This window comes from Dermacentor albipictus, chromosome 2, assembly GCF_038994185.2.
Source record: "Dermacentor albipictus isolate Rhodes 1998 colony chromosome 2, USDA_Dalb.pri_finalv2, whole genome shotgun sequence".
NCBI lineage: Eukaryota > Metazoa > Arthropoda > Arachnida > Ixodida > Ixodidae > Dermacentor > Dermacentor albipictus.
In genome coordinates, this window is record NC_091822.1 from 25,771,529 (window position 1) to 25,791,038 (window position 19,510).

The following is a 19,510-nucleotide window of genomic DNA, read 5'->3' on the forward strand; positions in this document are numbered from 1 at the left end:
AGGGGGCGAAAGCAGCCACCACCACTTGCGAGACAGCTGCTAAGCCTCAACTGCTTATTGCGCAGGTCGCGCGCTGAAGACGATGACACTGGCCATGATGATGAATATATACAGATGAAAAAGATGAAGGGGTAATATAATGCTCACAATATATATATATATATATATATATATATGCTATCGCTGCAGGAGATTAACATTTCTCCGGTCATCCCATGAAGCGCTGATGAGATAAAACGCAAAGAAGAAACGAAGCAGCAGTTAACAGCCGCGTGGGAACGTGTTGCTGGCCTAATGGGATTTCCTTTACCAGCGAAACCCACATGGGCACAAGGAAGGGCCGTACAATAGGGGCCAGCTGTACATACGTATGTGTGCACCTCTGCAAAATTCACAGATCAAAGAAATGCCTGCCCGTAAGATGGCGGGGCATCCTATTTATATCTCGCGACCGCTAAATTGTACATATGTTTTATTCTGGCATCATAGTACAAGTTTCATTAATGATATTATATGTGACCATAAGAAAATTCATCGGGTTATGATTTTCATAAAGCACGCCACAATTCATTGTCACGATTTATGTGAATCAATGACTCTGTTAATGGTAGAATTAAATACGCGATGTTTCTGGCATTGTCATAAGAAACGCAAGGTTTAAATTAGTCGTTCATGCAGATTCGTAGACCTTGTGTCCTACACGGGTGCTTGGGGCAGTATAGCAAAGTGGCTAATAGCTAAAGTCATTCGCACATGCGTGCGAATTCAGCGTCGTGAAAATTGCTTGCACGCGAGATATTTTTGTCAGCAGAGGTTGGACAGTTAAAAAACTGCCGACAAAGCCCCTCCCCCCCCCCCCCCCCCGAAAAAATATCACGCAGAGACTCCTCCGGGAGTTGTCTACGTACGCGCAAGCATTGTCCCACTTATCTGCATGCAGCCTGGTGCCATTATGCGATGTTATGAATCCTGATCCCACAGTATAAATGACATCCATGCGGCTACATGAACTGCTGCAAACGTTGGCGCAAGGCGAATCACGACGCTAGGAAACTACTGCAGGTGGCGCGTCAGACGGGGCAGGCGCACTGATTATGTTGCGATCATTATAAGCCGTTAGCAGTCCTTAGCGCCTTATCCATCCGCATCGAACCATACTCCATCAGCGGCTGCGTATCGCGCGGGCCTTTCCTCGAAAGCCACCTGCGATGGAGACAGTCTGGCGTCGAAGGGAGAAGCACGGGCCCCAATTTTGAAAGCGATCGGCGACGGTGGCAGCGAGTGCGGCGAGTTGAGCTTCGTAAGCGCTGCGTTCTCGCCGCTTAGTTTTCGTTCAAGCGAGAGGCAGCACGAAGGTGAATTCACCCGCTGCTGTGGGCCCTACGTGAAAACGATCGTCTTATTGGACGGACGGACGGTTTTTCTCTCCTTGGGTGAGCAGAGATATCCTCACGAATTAAAAAAGAAGACAGAGAAAAGCCCTTTCAGATGGAACCGATCCTAACTGAGAAATGCAACGCATCATCTGGCAGCTCGGTGCAGCCACATGTTACGATGGCTCGCGTTAAATTTGCCCTTCACGCATTATCTTTGGTATAAACGCTCTTTTAAAGTACATGGCAAACCAGTAATTTCGAAAAAATATGGGGCATTACGGGCCAAAACCACGATCTTATTATGAGGCGCGCCGTAGTGGGGGCTCCGGGAATCTGGACCACCTGAGCTAAGTTCTTAAATGTGCACCCAAATCAAAGTACACGGGTTCTTTCTCATTTCGCCTACATCAAAATGGGGCCGCGTGGCGGAATTCGATCCCGTGACCTCGTGCTTAGTAGCCCAACATCACAGCAGCCTGTAATCATTGGCAAAAATACCGGATGTCTTATGATAGAGTAAATTGCTTATGACGTTGACACGTGTACTTGTCTTCAGCGGGTGCCACGTTTCACCGCCTAACAAATGTTATCACACAGCGCCGGTCGCTCTTGCATGTGTGGAAAGTTTCTGGAATGTTATCGACGGTTCCATGCACTGTGACCGAACCTTGTGTAATCTGATTGCATGTGTGCGCGACACGAATAATGAATTTTGTGGAAGGCGCGCGGGTCCCAGCGATTATTCTGGAACATTCGACGATTGATGTATAAAAGCCGACGCGCTTGACCCCTTGATCAGATGTTCGACGATCGCCGACTGTGTTCGCCGCTGTCGCCGTTCTTTGAATGTAGCCTGTTTTGAGGGCACAAGTTCGCCCAATAATACGCTAGTTTCGTCTTTCTCAGTTTGGCTACTTTCTTGACAGTCACTACCACGTACAATATATGGCACTAAGTTAATTTTTCTGCTGGATTAGCCGAAAACACTCAAAATCAGAATGGACAATTTACCAATTAACAAAAGTTCCGTAATCACCTTTGCAACAAACTACTTTAGCGCACATATTGCAATACGCGAACTAAAGCAAGTGATTTCACAAAGCCCATTCACTTCGAGCAAATTTTGAAGGTAGTAGCAGTTCTGAGATACGCGCTGTCACACTTAGAGTACAAACGCACTGTTGTCCCTCATCTTTTTAAGGAAACCCATTTTATATATGGAAGAAAAGTCATTTACGGAACGCCAATCCATTTCTTCGCAATCACTGGGACCGCATATCTCTAAATTGAAGTCATCCTCAGAAATCTTTTAAAGTGGATATGACAACTAAGGCGTAAAAACACTGGAAATAAATTATGGCGTTTTACCAGGCAAAAACCACGCTCAGAATATGAGGCGCGCCGTAGGGAGGCACTCCGGAAATTCCTACCACCTTGGGTTCTGTACCGTGCGCCTTCATCTAAAGTACACGGGTGTTTTTGTCCCCGTCGAAATGTGGCCAACGCTGTCCGGATTCGATCCCATGATCTGGTGCTTAGCAGCCCAACACCATAGCCCCTTAGCAAATACAGCGGGTTGCATTCAAAGTCACCCGCTAGAACTTGTAAATTGCGACATGGGCCGTAAGGTAAGTCGTTTAAACGGTAATTACAAATGGTTAATTAGTCAAATACTTTGATTTCTTGCGCAAATAATGTCGGCCACATTGTACTTGAGCTCAAGAAGCAGAATTGTGCAACATGTCACTTGTCATTACGAGAAAACGATCGTCGTACATTAGACAGGAGAGCTCGCACGTCGGCACGGCACTATTAACGCAAATTTCATCGGAAGAAGCCGCTGTACAGAACAGCATCCCTGCAACTGATCTTACTACGATGTCGCCTAGAAGACGCAGGGTCAAATCCCGGTCGCTGCAACCACATTTCTATGGGGGCGACATGCAAAAACGCCCGTGTGCTGCTCATTGGGTGCACGTTAGAGAGCCCCAGGTGGTCAAAATGTCCCCTACTAATGTGTACCTTAAAGTCATATTGTCACCTCGGCACGTAAAACCCGATATTTTCATTAACCGTGAGCTCTCCTAAAGTTTAGTTGTCATGAGCCAGCGAGACTGAGCAGATTTAAATTCATGACTTGCTGTACGAACACCGATGTCAATTAACGTAGGCCAACCACAATTAGTGGGTCAAATTTGTGGCGCCAAAGAAAATCATCCGCAAATAGGCGTGCCCTCATCTTCCTCCCGAGAATGTAACCATGAGCAGGCAGCCACGATGATCACAATATTTTAGTAATTTCGACCAGCAGTGAGAGATTCGAAGCGTGACTGTAGCTCGAGCAAATGTGCAGTAAACAGTCAAAACAAAACAGGTGTGTCCCACACAACAACAACTTGAAACGAAACACGGTGCCGTAACAGCAGCATTACAATAGATGCGGGAATGACACTGAACGGTGCTGCTGCGCCACCCTGATATTGATGAATATTAAATGGTTCAAACAAATTATTTCGGCTGTGCGAGTTTGCCTGATCGCGTATGTGATGCTGAATGCGCGAATAGCGGGCCAGTCGAAGTGCAAGTAGCGAAGTTTTACGGCGCGAAACGACCCATATTGGTTGAATATTTGAAGTTTCGGGATGCTTACAGCACCCACTGTGAAGAGCCTGTCATAAATAATTAACTCTCCCCAATGGCTCTGTATATATAGGGATACAGGATACGGAACATGGATGGCTGCAATGAAATTAAGGTTTGACAGTTAGCACTCCATCTTGCAAGCGTGTCAGGATCATGGAGAAAAACACGAAAATGAGAGAAATAGTCCCTCACAATGTGGAAAACGCACATTGATCTGTGAAATTACGTGTATTAAGGTTAGCTCAGACACCACGGCAAGCTCACAGAGAACGGCGCTTCGAGAATGGCGCGCAAACGTGACATGTCCAAGCAAAGGATATTTCGTGGTGACAATTATCACAAATAAGGCACTTTCGTGTAGTACTAATTGTTTTGGCAGCGAAACGCAGGATTCGATGAGGCTGGATCCGCTTTCCGAGTCAAAGCGACGCCGCGTAGTCCATGGGTCAACAAGGATCGTTGGTTAACGCGTCGAAACCACAAAATTGAGAGCTTGCTCTGCGAGTGTTCTAAATTTAAACAAACAAGGGCGCCTGCCCACAGAGGCGCAAAACCGGACCAACTGACTCCACCGCTGAACCGGTTCCGCTTCCGGCCGGAATGATGTGAAAGGGCGAAAGATTGGAAGGGAAGGTTGGCAGAGAGAACATAAAGGCAGAGCGAGGGCGAGCTAAAGCAACGCCTTCTATCAGCGCGATCGGTCACGTGATAGCTCAAGGCCTCGAGATGCCGCCTGAGCCGTCGCGCGTGACGTAAAATACAAAATTCCGATCTTATCCTCCTTCACTTCTGGCCATGGCGGTGCGCCGTTAACCATATATGGGGCCGTACAACGTAAAACTATTACAGTATGTTTTTGTTCCAATCACCTGACGTCAAATTTGCGTAACCACCGATGCAAGCATCGGGCAGTCACCCGCAGGTTTGTCTGAACAAACCAATCAAATGCTCCCCTTGTTCATAGGTGGTCACTTTTGTTTGCTTGAAAAATGAATAACAATGCTTGCACTGAGCGGCTTGTCTTGTCTAATTGGCTTACAAGAGGCGAGGAGCATGCTCAAGTGGACAGGGATTTGATGGGGCCGACCCACTCCACTGAATATCGATAACCAGATGAAGAGGGTAGTGCAGGTGTCTGCGATTGGTCCGCTTTCTCTTACTTAGCTAGCGGTGCCTCCTTGACAATCGCATTGGCATGCAACGGAAGCCTAATAATGAGGCTAAAAGAAAAGTCAGCAAAGAAGAGTTCTCAGCACGGGGTCCTAAACGTGCAGAAAGTTCTGAAAAACGTTACACGGCCACGCAAATAAACCCATGCTCTTTGGCAGGGGAGCATGGGTTGCCACTGCCAGAGCAATCGACGGCAGCCATCTTTTATTCCTTTCAGAACGGGGCAGCCTGCGGCTATTCAGACGAAAATTCTGCTTTGTTCGCCGTATTAACGCATCTTTAACGCTTATACGCGTCACATTGACGCGGTAAGTTTTTGCGATTTTGTGACGTCGCGTGGGAGGCAGGTGAAGTGGGTGCAGCCCGAAACCTTTTGACCAATAACCGAAGGCTAATGGCAAAAAGGCGTCAAGTCAGAAATAACTGTTTATTTTGTTCGGTCAAATTATGCATAATAAGTGTGTACATGTCCTATCCGATGGGGCGCTATCGCGGTTTTCATGACGTCGCGTGACTGACAGTTGAAGTGGGGGTGGTCGAAAAAAGTTTTTGACCAATCGCGGTGGGCTGATTGCAGAATTGGAATTGAAAAGTGGAATGGTTTTACGTTACAGCACCAATGGTCACGGCTGGGCGCCTCTTGTCGCCCCGGGCACGTCTCGTCGCCCCTCTAGGCCGGCCGTGACGTGGTTAAGCACCGACGGGTGCACAGAGACTTCGCTCTCGCTTTTTCGTATTTCACACTTCTTTTTGAATAAATCAGCGAAACGGCCAACGTGCTCGATGATTGTGCGTCTTGTGCGTCTGTAGAGGTGACCGTACTTGCATTTTATTCGAGTAATTGGCTACCAGACGCCTGTGGAACGAGCAAGCGCTAATCCTATCGTTTCGGCACCGCTGCGCGTCGAAGCCAAGAATACGTATTGGCGTTGCACTTCACAGAATTGCCTGTGCTGCTGCGGACACCTTTGCATTTACTGTGCAGTGTAAGGTTGTTTGTACAGGTGTGTCGTACGGCATGCGTGCATACACATGGGTGTACGTATATGCTTGTGCATTTACTGGTGGTTTTCTAAGGATTCTATTTTTTTCTGTCGTCGCGAAACCATGAACTAGATGCAAAGCGTAGTCACATCTGTAATATGATACCGAATAGTATTGTGCTTTGTTGTTTGGTTAGGCAAAAACTCGCATATTCGTGACCTTAGAATGTCAGCTTTTCTGTTTTGATAGCTGTGCCTCTGTAAAGGAAGTGACTAAATCAAAGATGCGCTGTGTTAGTGCGACGACTTACGCAAAGCTTGCTTTCCTTCGTCTTATGCTAAACAGATCTGTCTAACATGAGTAGCGTCTACTCGTTCTGATGATTGTGACTTGCGCTGCACTTTGTATCATTATTAACAGTGCAATTTGATGAAACCTGACAGATACCTGCCTTACCTATTACAAATGGCGCATATATATTGCTAATGTTCACAAGCGAGCTTGTAGCTCCTCTAAACTGTCAGAACATAAAGTTTAATATCAACCTGGCACTGAATCGTGCGCTTCAGGAAACTTAGTTTCTTCTTGCCAGTCGCCTTGTTTAATTAGTAATTTAACTAGCTCCTCCAAAGTAAAAGAAAACTTTGGACGTGCGTGTTTGTTGCCATTTTCATTTAACATGTTATTTTATGCGCTTAATACTTTCGCCGATTTTCATTGGCTGATCTAGTCTTTTGCAGTCGGTCGTACTACTGCCTCGCTGCTTCTTTCAACCGTATTCTGCTCATTGGGTAAATGTATTCATTTTTGTTTTGCAGGCTGTTAGAATGCATTTATTGTGCTGTATTTGTAAGGTATTTAGGGAGATCCTTTCTGAATTTATTGAATATTTAACTCTCCACTTTTTACGCGATTGGTTGTACGCGATCGGTTTGATGCCACGAGTCGCGATAAAACATGACTGCCATGCTCCAAACAAACGTCACTTTTCTTTAAGCTGAAGCGGACTGATTTATGGGCTCGTGTATATGTTGAAGTTCGCGAATAAATACACCGTGTTGAATATCTCAGTAGTAGCGCGTTTACCTAAATGCATTTTATACTTAAGCCAATAAATAGTTATTGTATTTTGTGAATTGTTTAGTGGCGTGCAGAGTGATTATACTAGGCGTTTGGATGATTGATTTTTCTGCTCCGACCAACCTCTGTATTGCCTGTTGCCACTGAGAAAGCGATACGCAAAGGCAAAGCCCGCATATTGTCGTTAGAAAAAGTGTGCATATCTCGTCAATATGAGTTGGCGCCACGCTCGTGTAGTCACCACTTCGGGTGACACTAAAAAAATGCTGCAATATATATCCGGGCCCGTGTGTACTCTTGCGCTTCGTGCAGGTAGAGCTGTGTAGCGACAAATCGGGGTTTAACATCGGCTTATCATTTTTGCAGGTTATGAGAAAAGTACAAACAATAAGGCCAGCCATTTATAGGTATCTCTCTTTAAAAAAGATTATTGATACCTTGCGGTAACTATATGTTACACTGTGTACAGAGCGTTATTCCAGCCCATGTTTGAGCGTTTCACGTGCATTACCGCACGCCTTTGTATTTATTCTGAACCAAATTGCGTATTTACTAAAGTTTTCATTGATATTTGCCTATGTACTTGCACGTTGTCAATAGAGTTTACCGCAATTAATTTTACGCTCTATCCATGATTATTTTTTCATGACTTATGTGTAGACGCTATGACAGAGTCTGAAGAAGTGCACGTATTTATACTAGGTATAGACAATACTTGATGTCAACAGTCGTGTAAGTCGAGAAAAGCACCGAAACGTCTCTCTTTGGCATGTTCAAAAACAGATTAGCACAGACATCTTCCAAACGTTCAGGCAAAACGTTCTCAAGCCATCTTCTGACGACGTGTTCAAGACGTCTTAGCAAGATGTGAGCGAAAGACATCTTAACAAGATCTTAACAAGACATCTTAACAAGATGTCTTCTATCCGTCTTTAGCAGAACCACCTGCAGACGTGCACAAAAAGACGTCTTGCAGTCGTCCTAAATAGTTGTAGAGGTTTTTGTGCTTTTTGGCTGGCCCAAAACGTCTTCGAGACGTCTGGTGTTCAGTGCACTATACGATTCTCAGCTGCCGAGCAGCCTATTGGCACTTCTTGAGGTTTAGTTGTAACCCTTTGTTTGTTCAACACGCTGAAACAGACTTGAGCCATTGTAGGTACGTGCTGACGACATGAGCAAAAACATCAACGTCATGGAAATAGCATAAGAACGTGTGGCACTTCAAGGTACGCCGAACTATGTCCATGCGCTCAAACGTTGCGGGCCCATTACAAAATCCAGAAGGCAATACGTTAAATTCGTATAAGCCGTCGGATGTGACAAAAGCTGTCTTGGCCGACCGCCATCTGCCATGGGGACATGCCAATATTCTCAGCGCAAATCTAATGATGAAAAGAATTACGTACTTGGTAGAGAGTCAACGGCGTCGTCTATGAGCGGGAGAGGGTAGACGTCCTTGCCAGTGATCTTGTTCTGGCGGTGGTACTGCATACAAAACCGCACAGAACCATCTTTTCTTGGTAACTAGGACGACAGGCGATGCCCATGGATGGTTGGAATTTAGTAAAGCAATGAAGGGGGCTAGTTGGTGAACGTTCATGGTTATATTGCGCTCAGTTTTACACAGACGATATTAAGCAAGGACAGGACGTGGACGGACGTAGCGCAAACTACCAACTCTTTAATACTGTTAAGTAACGCGCTTATATACAAGGAGATATGGCGCGAGGGGGTATAAAAGATATGACAAGTTCACGAAATGTGATCATAGTTCGGGTCAGGCATACGTCGTTCACTTGCACCTGTTCGCCCTGGCAAACATGGTGCGTTTATCGAATATGGTGACAGTCTGTATGAGCAGAAGGATGGCATCGCTATTGGTTCTTGTATAGCTTTGAGTGTGGGAGACAGGAAACTTGCCACCTTGTTTGAAGAAGCTAACATAATTACCTGCTTCAGATATGTTGACAATTATTTGGTGTGCATGAAAGAAGACCAAACCGATCCATATAGTGTAGAAACTGTCATCAGCATGTTCAAAAAAGCGCGTGAAGGTTTAGAGTTCACGTACGAGACTCCTACCGAAGGTCGTATGCAGTACCTTGACATAAATATTAGGCTCCGAGGCTCCCACATCTGCTGGTGCTACAAAACTAGAGGAGAAAAAGAAATCCTGCGGTATGACTCATGTCATTCTAAAATCCTAAAAAGAGGCATCGCCAAGGCTTGCATCAGTCAAGCAATTGAAAAATCATGCCGCCATGCTGTGAGGGAGAGCATCGATTTGCAAGTACGCCGCTTAAGAAACAGTGGGTACCCAAATAGCATGGTGGTGCAAATCTGTGAAAACTTCTTGCCCGAAATCAGAACCAACAGGAAAAGGCAGAAAACACAGGAAAAAGAAAAATTGAAAAAACGCGTGGTGTTGCCTTACATTCACGGCTTGTCACATAGGACAAAAAAGACAGCCCAACGCCATGACGTTCAGGTTGTGTTCTCCGCCCCACAAAAACTAAAAAGCATGTGTAAGAGGGTGAACGCAGGATCCAAAGAGGCAAACCCTTGTGCTACGATCTGTCAGACTAAGCACGTGAAAAAGTACGTGGAATGTGCAACTTCAATTGTTTAGCAAATCCCACTAGATTGCGGGAAAGTATACATCGGGCAAACTGGACGTTGTCTAAATGATAGGTTACGGGAGCACAAATATGCGTGCCAGCTTCTGACAGCACCCAGCAACTTGGCTGCACATTGCAAACAATGCAAATGCTCTCCGCTACTAGAAAGCACCACAGTCATTGGCACATCAAAAACAAAAACGGAGCGAGAAATATGGGAGGTGCTTGCGATAGCTAAAGAAAAAGAAATGTGCGTAAGCACTCCGTCTATAACGCTTATCAAAGCTGAGATCGAGTTTGCCAGGGCGAATGGGTGCAAGTGAACGACGTATTTCCTGACCTGAACTATCATCACATTTCGTGAACTTGTCATATCTTTTATACCCCCCCCCCCCCCACGCCATATCTCCTTGTATATAAGCGCGTTATTTAACAGTATTAAACAGTTGGTAGTTTGCACTACGTCCGTCCACGTCCTGTCCTTCCTTAATATCGTCTGTGTAAAACTGCTTGCAGTATAACCATGGATGGTTGGAAGGTCGTATCACCTCGCGGCGAAGCATGTCGTCGATTTGTTCGTTTATTACGCGACGTTCTGCAGGAGATACAAGACACGGACGTTGCCGCAGTGGCGGTTGCGGGCCAGTATCGACGCAATGTGTAACAGTGGGCGTCTGGCCCAGGAAAGATTGCCCTTTGCCAAAAGAAGAACAAAATTCTTCTGGAAGGTGCAAAAGCTAAGAACGCTGGACTGCTGTAAGGGAATTGGCAATAGAAGAACCGAACACATCACTGTGCGATTGGTCACACGTAGAAACAGTACTGAGCGCACAGGAACTAGCACGATAATCCTCACTGAGCACGTCCATAACTTGAACGTCTTCGATCACTTCTACATTTCCAAGACGTTCCCCTCGGAGCAGTAACACAGTGTATGGAAATGGGTTGCAAACGAAAATGTTGCTGTAGCCCTGTGTGATGTCCACTGTCGCAAACTGCAGCATCAGAACTTTCCAAGCGACAGTAGTGTAACCGCGTCTGCGATTCCGCTGCAGGACATGGGCACGACCATTGAGGCGTTCCGAGGAAGGTGGGTGTCGTCTTGGAGAAGTAGCTTCTTTGAAAGCGCCAGTCTAACACCGGCCAGAGTTCTATTTGGGCCCATCGGCAATGAACAACGGCATGGTGGCGCGATGGAAAATTCCAGCCGAAGCTAACGTCATGAGAGCACGTCCACCACTTCTAACGGTGTTTATTGTATTAGTCACCGACGTTTGGAACCGATCCTTAGAGCATGGAATGGACTCCCAATGCAAGCGGCATTCACGAGCACAAGCACTGAAGAGGACGACCCACTAGAAAGTGCTAGAGAGGATGGCCCTCTATATTGTTCCAATCTCTCTCTACAACTTCAATATTCCTTGCAAGCACGCATTGAATGGCATTCGAGAGACTGTCACCTTCTCTGACCCCTCTCTTAAGGCATCTTTTTTTGCTATAGAGAATTAAGGTAGCTGTGGAACCTGTGTAGATATTTTGCAAGAAATTTACGTAAGCATCCTGTACTCCTTGATTACGTATTTCCTCTATGACTGGTGGTATCTCTACTCAATCAAATGCCTTTTCGCAATTTATGAAATCCATTTGGAGAGGTTGATTCTACTCTGCGGGTTTCTCGATTATATGATTGGTGACGTGGATGTGACTCATTGTAGAGTATCTCTTTCTTAAACAATCCTGTTCCCATGGTTTGACAGAAGCTCAGTGTTCCCCTTATTGGAAATTATCTGGGCTCTGGCACGTCAGTGCCAGAACGTTCCATGCGCTTCTCGCAACCAGTATGGCCATGGACAGAACTTGCGTGGGCGTATCGTCCTAAGCAAGCGTTAGTGCAGGTTCGCCTCAGTTATAGTTCCATATGCCGTACAATCTTCGTGGCCTCCCTACCCAATGGTGGCAGCATATTTTAGTTACACACTCAAGCTGCCGCAGCAACTCCTCACCAGCGCAGGTGTCCCATAGAACTCTGTACACTATGTGCCAAATATATTTATTGGGGGAAAAGTAGCGGTGACATGGCAGGACAACGCTCTAGACTGCATGAATGAAAATTTTATTCCTAGTGACTTCTTTAAGTCTAGACTTGAGATTTCGGTGTTTCTGTGTGCGTGTGTGAATGTGTGCGTGCGCGCTTGTGATTCTGCATGTGCTGTGCATGTGTGCGTGCGCACGCATGCAGTTCATTTGTTACCTACCCTCGGTGTTTGCCAGTGTAGGGCATATGTGCTCTGCAGAAGCATTTATATTATTATAAATGCAAATTGTTTATAACATAGATTTTTTTACCCTAATGTTCTCACAGAGCAGTAACGTGCATTCCAGTTAATTTTTAGATTTATATATGTTGGTAATACGATGCTCATATGTTAATGTAAATGCAAATTGTTATAACATAGATTTTTTACTCTAAATACTATCACAGAGCAGTAACGTGCATTCCAGTTAATTTTTAGGTTTCTATGTGTTGCTAATACGATGCTTATATATTCATTTCTCGTGTACGGGGGGTGGGGGTGGCTTAGGTAATGTGCACTGCAGCACAAATGGCCCATGCATGACGATAGGGCAGGCTGGAACCTTAAACAATAATTTTTTTTATTTATGCGTACTTATTCAGTCTGCATATTGTGCGCAGCCTTACAGTGGTGCATATTTGCTTTAGTGATTTCTGTGAGGGTATTACAAACTATTCGTTTTCTAGTGTCAGTCGATCTCAAGCTTGACGATACAAATTTCACTTGCTTGTTGCTTTCTATGGCGCTTAGCTTTTATTGGAAGCTACAGATGATTTTCTTACGAGTGTGTAACAAATTTATTCACTGATCCCGTAGATGACACCGGGTAACACAATAGTAAACACCGTGCTGTGGTACGGTGCCACCTTATTACTCTGCAGTGGTACTACCACTGGCACTGCCATTTGTGGTACAATGTGGTACCGCCTGCAGGCATGGCTGCAATGAGAGCGTTATCGCATGCTCAGGAAAGCTGGCGTTTTGAGCCTTTTTTGCAATGGCGCTGCGCCTTTGATCGAAGACGTAATTGTTGTCGTTTAGGACGCTGCACCAGCGATTGCAGCGTGGAGGTCGCAGAGGCTTCTGATTGGCGCCCGCTTGCGGGTGGTACAGCATCATGACCCATCACAAATTTTCAAATGATAGGGCCACAAATATTCAATTCCCAAAGCACAATAAGCGCTTTCCTGAAATGCAAGCGGCGCTGGTTTTTCATAAAACGGCCTGAAGGCGACCTCATTGTCATGCATCGATGGCAGAAAAAACAGCGCTGCATAGCCTCTCTTATCGCACCACATCTGAGCGAGGTACTCTTTGCACACTACGAAAGGCTTCCGCAGGATCACCTCGAACCCGCGGGACCACTTAAATTATTCTGCTACTTCGATAAGTTATTGGAGTTGTTATTCAGTGACAAACCAGGAGAAGCCCCTGTCCAATCCGAAAAAAAGATTTCTCTGCTATCCAGTCCATTATCCATGGCCTCACCTTCGCTAAGGAACTACCAGTAGACGAGGTAATCCGCTTTGTTCACCTGAAGCTCCACCTGAGCCAAAGCCACTTTTGCTGGACACATGCCCCTCGCTCCAAGAAGCGTCTACTTCCCGTCGGGTCATTAGAGAATCGTCGAGCGTACCATTACACTTGGAGGCCTCAAGAATGCAATCACTCACTCGTGCGATCAGGCAATTCACCAGAGCTATAACAGCGAAATCGACCGCCTTCGAGCAAGCGGCTACATCTAATAGCTGCTTCTTTGCTTGACAGAAATTATTGCCTAAGGAATCACATCTGCCAGGGATAAGGCACGGCCTAAACGCGACAAACTTGTTATCCCATGCGTGCATGAAGTTTCCCACAGAATAAAAAAAAATATCCGGGCATGCTGGCGTTCGTGTTCTATTCTCGACCCCGAACAAACTAGGCTCTTTACGCAGAAAAGTGAATGCCAGCCACCTCTACAACTGTTCTTGCCGTAAGAATGATACCTCAAACCCAGTGCAGTACAGCAAGGAAGTCTTCTATGAGATCCCCACCACGCGCGGCAGAATGTACATTCCCCATACGAAATGGTGTTTCAAGGCACTGTTACGAGAACATGCAAACAACGTTAAAAACATAAACGAGAGCGACCTCGCTATGCACTGCGCCAACTGCGGGTGCAAACTGGTATCGACCAGACACTAAGACACTAAGTGTCTGCGCCGATATCGAAGCAATCGAACACGTGAAATTTTTAAAACATTCGTGACGAAGCGCAAAGGCCCAGTCCCTTTCACTCATTCTCACCGACAAGGAATAAATATATCTACTTGACTAATCATTATGTTTATGTTAGGTTTTACATTCAGAGCCATGTGCGACTGGTTTGTTAACCCCAGTTTGTTTCCCTCTCTTATTTCCCCTCCCTTATCAAGCTATATATTCGTGCTCACACACTAAAGCAATAGTTTGCAGCAGCGCTTGTGCTGTCTACTTCCTGCTGTCCGTCTTTTAGTGGTGTTTTTCTAACATGATTTTTCATACGTTTTGTTCGCCTCTTTCGTTACGTGAATAGCGGTATAGTTATGTGCTACACGAATACTGAGGCAGAACAAGCAGATCTCAGAGCATGATTACGGCGCTGGACCACGTTAAAAAGTGGCATAGTTTCAGTTCCTGCACACGTGAATTTACGACCATGTGAACAAGTAGACGAAGCACAAGTACATTGTTGGTTCGGTGCGAAGTGCAGACATTCCGTTTGTGGGTTTGATTGTTTCTATAAACTTCAGATATATCAACTGAAGCAACAGATCACACAAATAATAGATGGTGCCTTGAATAATTCTCGAAGTCACATGTCACCATGAGCGACGTCAGACTGCCGACCCGAGTACGCAGGCGCAGGTACGCGAGTACGTAACCGTCCGGTTTTGAGCACAGCGGCCACGAGGAAAAAAGAAAACGGCGTTCGGATGAAAATTTCAGATCTTTCCGTGGTGCGTAGCGATGTAATTTCTGGCAAACACGATCGTTGGCGCGCATCGTATGTTTTGCGCTTGTCAGCTCAACATGTCCAGACCTTCTGCAGGGCCCTTTATATCATGGCTTGGCGGCACGGTAACATTTCTATCTCTGGTATTATTGAGCCGATCTGAAAAAATTTTTGCGGCAGAACGCTCCCTAGAGGACACGTAATAACTTCCAAGGTATAACTAAAATTTGCTATGGCGCCTGTTGAGGGGCCCTTTAAAAGCACTTATCGAAGTTAGAGCAGTGACTGCTGTAATTATCAGAAAATAATTCCATCCTATTTGCAGACAAAGTGGAAGCAAAGCGCATATGTAAGAAGTATGCCTAAGCTTGCATTCCTTAAGTGAAAAGTTTATCTGGGATATACAGAGGCGAGCTATTAGCGCCTGTAGTCAAACCTCGGGTTAATAGTAGTGGTTGGCATGAACGTAAACGCAAAGACAAAGCTTAGAGTAGAAGGTGCAGCGCCGCGGATATTACGAAGAAACAGCAAACACGGCGTTGACAACTGGTACATAATTCGATGGACAATTTCACACAATTTAGAAATGTCACAGGTGAGAAGCAAGAACTGCTGAAGCAGCCACACCGAATATAGCATTCCAGCCACGAAGAAATGTCCACTGGTTACGTAAACCGCGTTTCTCTGCCTGCAAGAAGACCATAACAAAGTTGCCAAAATGCGTTTTTTTCTCCACTTTGAATTTATTGACCATTCTTTTTCTCTCAATGGCAGGTTAAGAAATAATGATCTAATAGCCATGTCTAATGATAGTGATTACACTGACAAATTATCGATAGAAATTTTTATTTTGTGTCAACCATTACACTGCTGAAGTGGTCACGGCTTTTTTCTTGTGGCGTTGCCGAGAGCCAGTTCGGGAAAACAAACCTTGTGTGTCAGCTATGAAGAAAATTTGCGTAGCTCCCTTCCCTTGTTCTGCTATTTGGGAAACACCGAGATCGAAAGGCGTTTCTGAAGCCTTACTTGTAAGCGCTGTTTCCTCAAGTATGCTGGTTTGTTCCTGCTTTTCTGCTAACGCTGCCATTCTCGCCTCGGTGCCTCCCTACACGCAGGTGGCCGCTTTCGCAGGACCCGAGGAGTTGCAGACCCGCATGCGAAGAGCTTACGACGACGGCATGGGCGACGTGCCTGTTGTGGTCTACGACGTTGATTTGGACGACTTCAAGGGTTACTGCCCTGCCGGCGTCATGTCGCCTCTCATACGTGCCCTCGCTATCACAACGTACAACACATAAAGGTGTGCAGCGCTGTCATCCTTCAGGGACCACTGCTGGCCAACTTGGGCTCAACGGCGGTATTTCTTGGCGCTGATAGAAGCTGAATGCTCCTTTGGCCTTTCTGTGTTTACATCTATTGCATTTGTATATCTTTCGTCACTGACTTGTCACCACCGTTCCAAAGGTTCATGACTGATACCCGTAACAGGGGCAAACATTGCGTGCCGCTTCCGATAATGGCGAATATGGCTAACACAGGAGAAACAACTTCTCGTTTATTAAACAATGTGTATATTTTCAATCGAGCGTGCTTGTATTGTTCATGGCCTCCTATAATGTCGAGAACCAAGCAGTTGCTGTAATAAAGGCAGCACCGCTTAATCACACCATATTTTCTCACATGTTCAGCTTGTATAATTGCCTCACTCAAATGCAGCACAATCTCGAGCCATACTCAATAACCTTCCATATATGCAAAATTGCTGCCAGCGGAAAAAGTCAGAATTGCCGGCGCTTTAGTGAAGCAATTATTTCAGTTTTTCAGCGAAGCTGTTTTTAGTCGAGCAGTCTCTGTTAAACTCAGGTTACTCCTACCACCAATAGTTGCACAAGACATTAAAAGATAGCGTATTGGAATATGCGACAACTCCTTAATAAAATAGTATAATAACATAACCTACCAGAGTGCCTAAAGCAGGCAATAAGTGAAAAGCAAGGTGCTGCTTCGATGAAGTGATCCCTAATTCATTACATGTGAAAAGGTGAAATATTTGGTTTTACTTCCAGCTCGCTCTACTTTCAGCATGATATACCAGTTAGCGATTAAAAAAAATATCAGCAATAAAACCTGTGGAATCATTCAAAAACAATCAATACTAACGGAATAATTAAACAATGCTTCATCTTTTGCTGATATCGTTTCTACGTTTTTCATGCTTCTGCAATGAAAGTGACGTAAGGCACTTTTTTAAAACACGCACCGTTTTGCCGCTGTAGACTTAGTCATTGATGTGGTGCTAACGATGGGTCGAATCTAGTAACGGTTCGGAAAGCGAACGGTTTACTTCGTGGCTTGTGTCACTAATTAGGCCCTTCCCAAGCCGAAGGTGGAAGGGGAGGACGCGGCTATTCGATGAGAGGGTGCCACCCCTGATGTGAGCGTCATCCAAATGTGCCCTAATCGAATAACTGCGCACTGTTTCTGCTTGTTAATTAGATATAAAATGTAAATTGCATATTATTTGGCAAGTCTTTAAGCATAAACGCGCACTGGGGGGAGGGATGCGCATGGCTTGAACTAGTTTATCAATGTCATTATTTTTTATTCTCAGCCGACAGGTCGCATCGCAGCCGTAAATGGGTTAGTGCAATGCAGCACTATGTCGTCTGCTTTGACGATGCACGCACTAGGCATGCATTGCCAGCACTTCCTAAGCAGCAAGCGCAAAAAAAACCCGTCAACTGGTTCCTAGGGCCATCTTTACTAACAGACTATGTAAATTTTCCTTCTTTGCTCGCGTTCCTTCTTCGCCTCGTGCATGACTCGCTCGCCACGGCGCCGCCGCTATTGCTGGGATCTGCCTCAGGGCGCGCAGCATCATAGAAGCAGTGGAGCATGAAATTGAATATCACGATGTACGGGGCCCTGAATTGGGTCTGCGCTCTACTGTGAAATGCAGGCCGAAAGTGCGGCTCTCGCGACGTAGAGCAAGAAAGGCAGCCCAACAAGAGGTCTGCACAATCTTCCCGTCCTGGTTCTGCACTTTTATTCATCTGAATAAAGGAAACGCTGGAGCTGCTTGTGTTGATCCCTTTTGTCTGCTGAATGACGATCTGTGAGTTGTGAACGCAGGCGATAGCACAGGGAATTCAATCTCACCATGCAAATGTATCTTTGTCATAGGCTTTGACAACGGGGTTCACAGGAAAGCTGAACAAGCCCTACTACCACCCAACGCTATTATTGCAAGAGCAACTTCGTTGACAGTATCGGCAACGGAGATATAAACCAGTCCGATAACTACTTCGTTACCGATAGACCTGCAGGCCGGTAGCGATGAGCCGTAGCGCGCAAGTGCTTCCCCTACGTGAAATGACTTGTACGCATTTACCCGAGTCACCTCCAGTTTGTAGCATAGCCTGCAAAAGGTCTGCTTAGAAAGCTTACAGGTATGGCGCAAATAACTTTCCGTCATCTCTTCGAGCATGTATCGCACTTCCAGCCTTTGTCGACCCCGAAAGAGCAACGCCACGCGGACGACAAGGGCAAGTGATAGACTTCGAGGCGACCAACGCACGTGGGCGCGACGTCCCCGTGTCCTCCGGGTAGCGCAGCCGGCACAGCCACAGCAGCAGAACCCAAAGTGAGCTAGCTGTTCTCCGGTTCCGCTCTTAGCCACCGACATGTTCGCTTTGAAAATTATTGTCCGATGCGCGACGCGGCCATATTTTGTGGTACCGCACCGCAGTCTCTAACAGGCCGTGACGCGAACACAATTCCGACCAGTTACATGAGGCCAAGGAAACCATTCGCTTTCCGAATCGTTGAACCGCTCGCTTTCGGAACCGTTATAAGATTACCATCATTTTCCAAATGTATGGTTGCTATGTTGGTGCTTACGCCTTAAAGCAGCTACTCGTCACGAAAACAAAGCAGGGTGACTTGAAATAGGTTCATGATGTACACGCACCAAATGACACAAACGAAAAGAAATGCTTGTGACGTCCCTTTTTCCTCGTATCTGCGGGTGTTCTTTTCTTTCTTGCGCTACTCCGTTTTATTCAGTTATTGTCATTTTTTTTCGAATTTATTTCTACCGCATTCGAATAGCCTACTAGCGACCTGTGCACCTTGGCAGCCTGACATACTCAGAAATTAACAACGTACAAGCGTACCCCATTGATATGTGGATTGTGTAGAACACTCCCCATGCTGGAAGCAAAATGTCATGTGTTTGTACAGTGTTAACTTCGTCAAGACAAATTTCCTTGGCTCATTTCTGCCTTTACATAAGCCAAAACGTAATCTGAAACGCTGATTTTCGCAGAATAATGCAAGCTTGCTAAAGAGTGGTGATGTGTGCATGTTTGAGGATATGCCTAGACAGGCTTGACGTCCTTAATCTGGGTATGCCTCAGTTTACGAGCCCACTTCCACATTTGCGTGGAGGTACACCCGTGAGCAAAAGTATACGGGCGAGGTATTGCGCGATAAGACCTATTTTCTGCTCTTTCACTCAATGGCACTTAAAATAAATGCTGGAGTCCAAACTTGGCATTATGAATTTTCTGAAGCACTCATCACTTC

At 45.7% G+C, this 19,510-nt stretch overlaps 1 protein-coding gene across 3 annotated transcripts in view; it reads left to right on the forward strand.

Moving 5' to 3' along the window:
* Positions 1 to 16,504, forward strand: part of LOC135897911 (uncharacterized) — a 145,078-nt gene extending 128,574 nt beyond the window's left edge. For all 3 annotated transcript variants that reach the window (XM_065426603.2, XM_065426604.1, XM_070533530.1), the window contains one exon: positions 16,039 to 16,504. In XM_065426603.2, coding sequence (XP_065282675.2) covers positions 16,039 to 16,221 — 183 coding nt within the window. In that variant the 3' untranslated portion in view covers positions 16,222 to 16,504. The remainder of the gene's footprint in view (positions 1 to 16,038) is intronic.
* Positions 16,505 to 19,510: the final 3,006 nt, after the last annotated feature.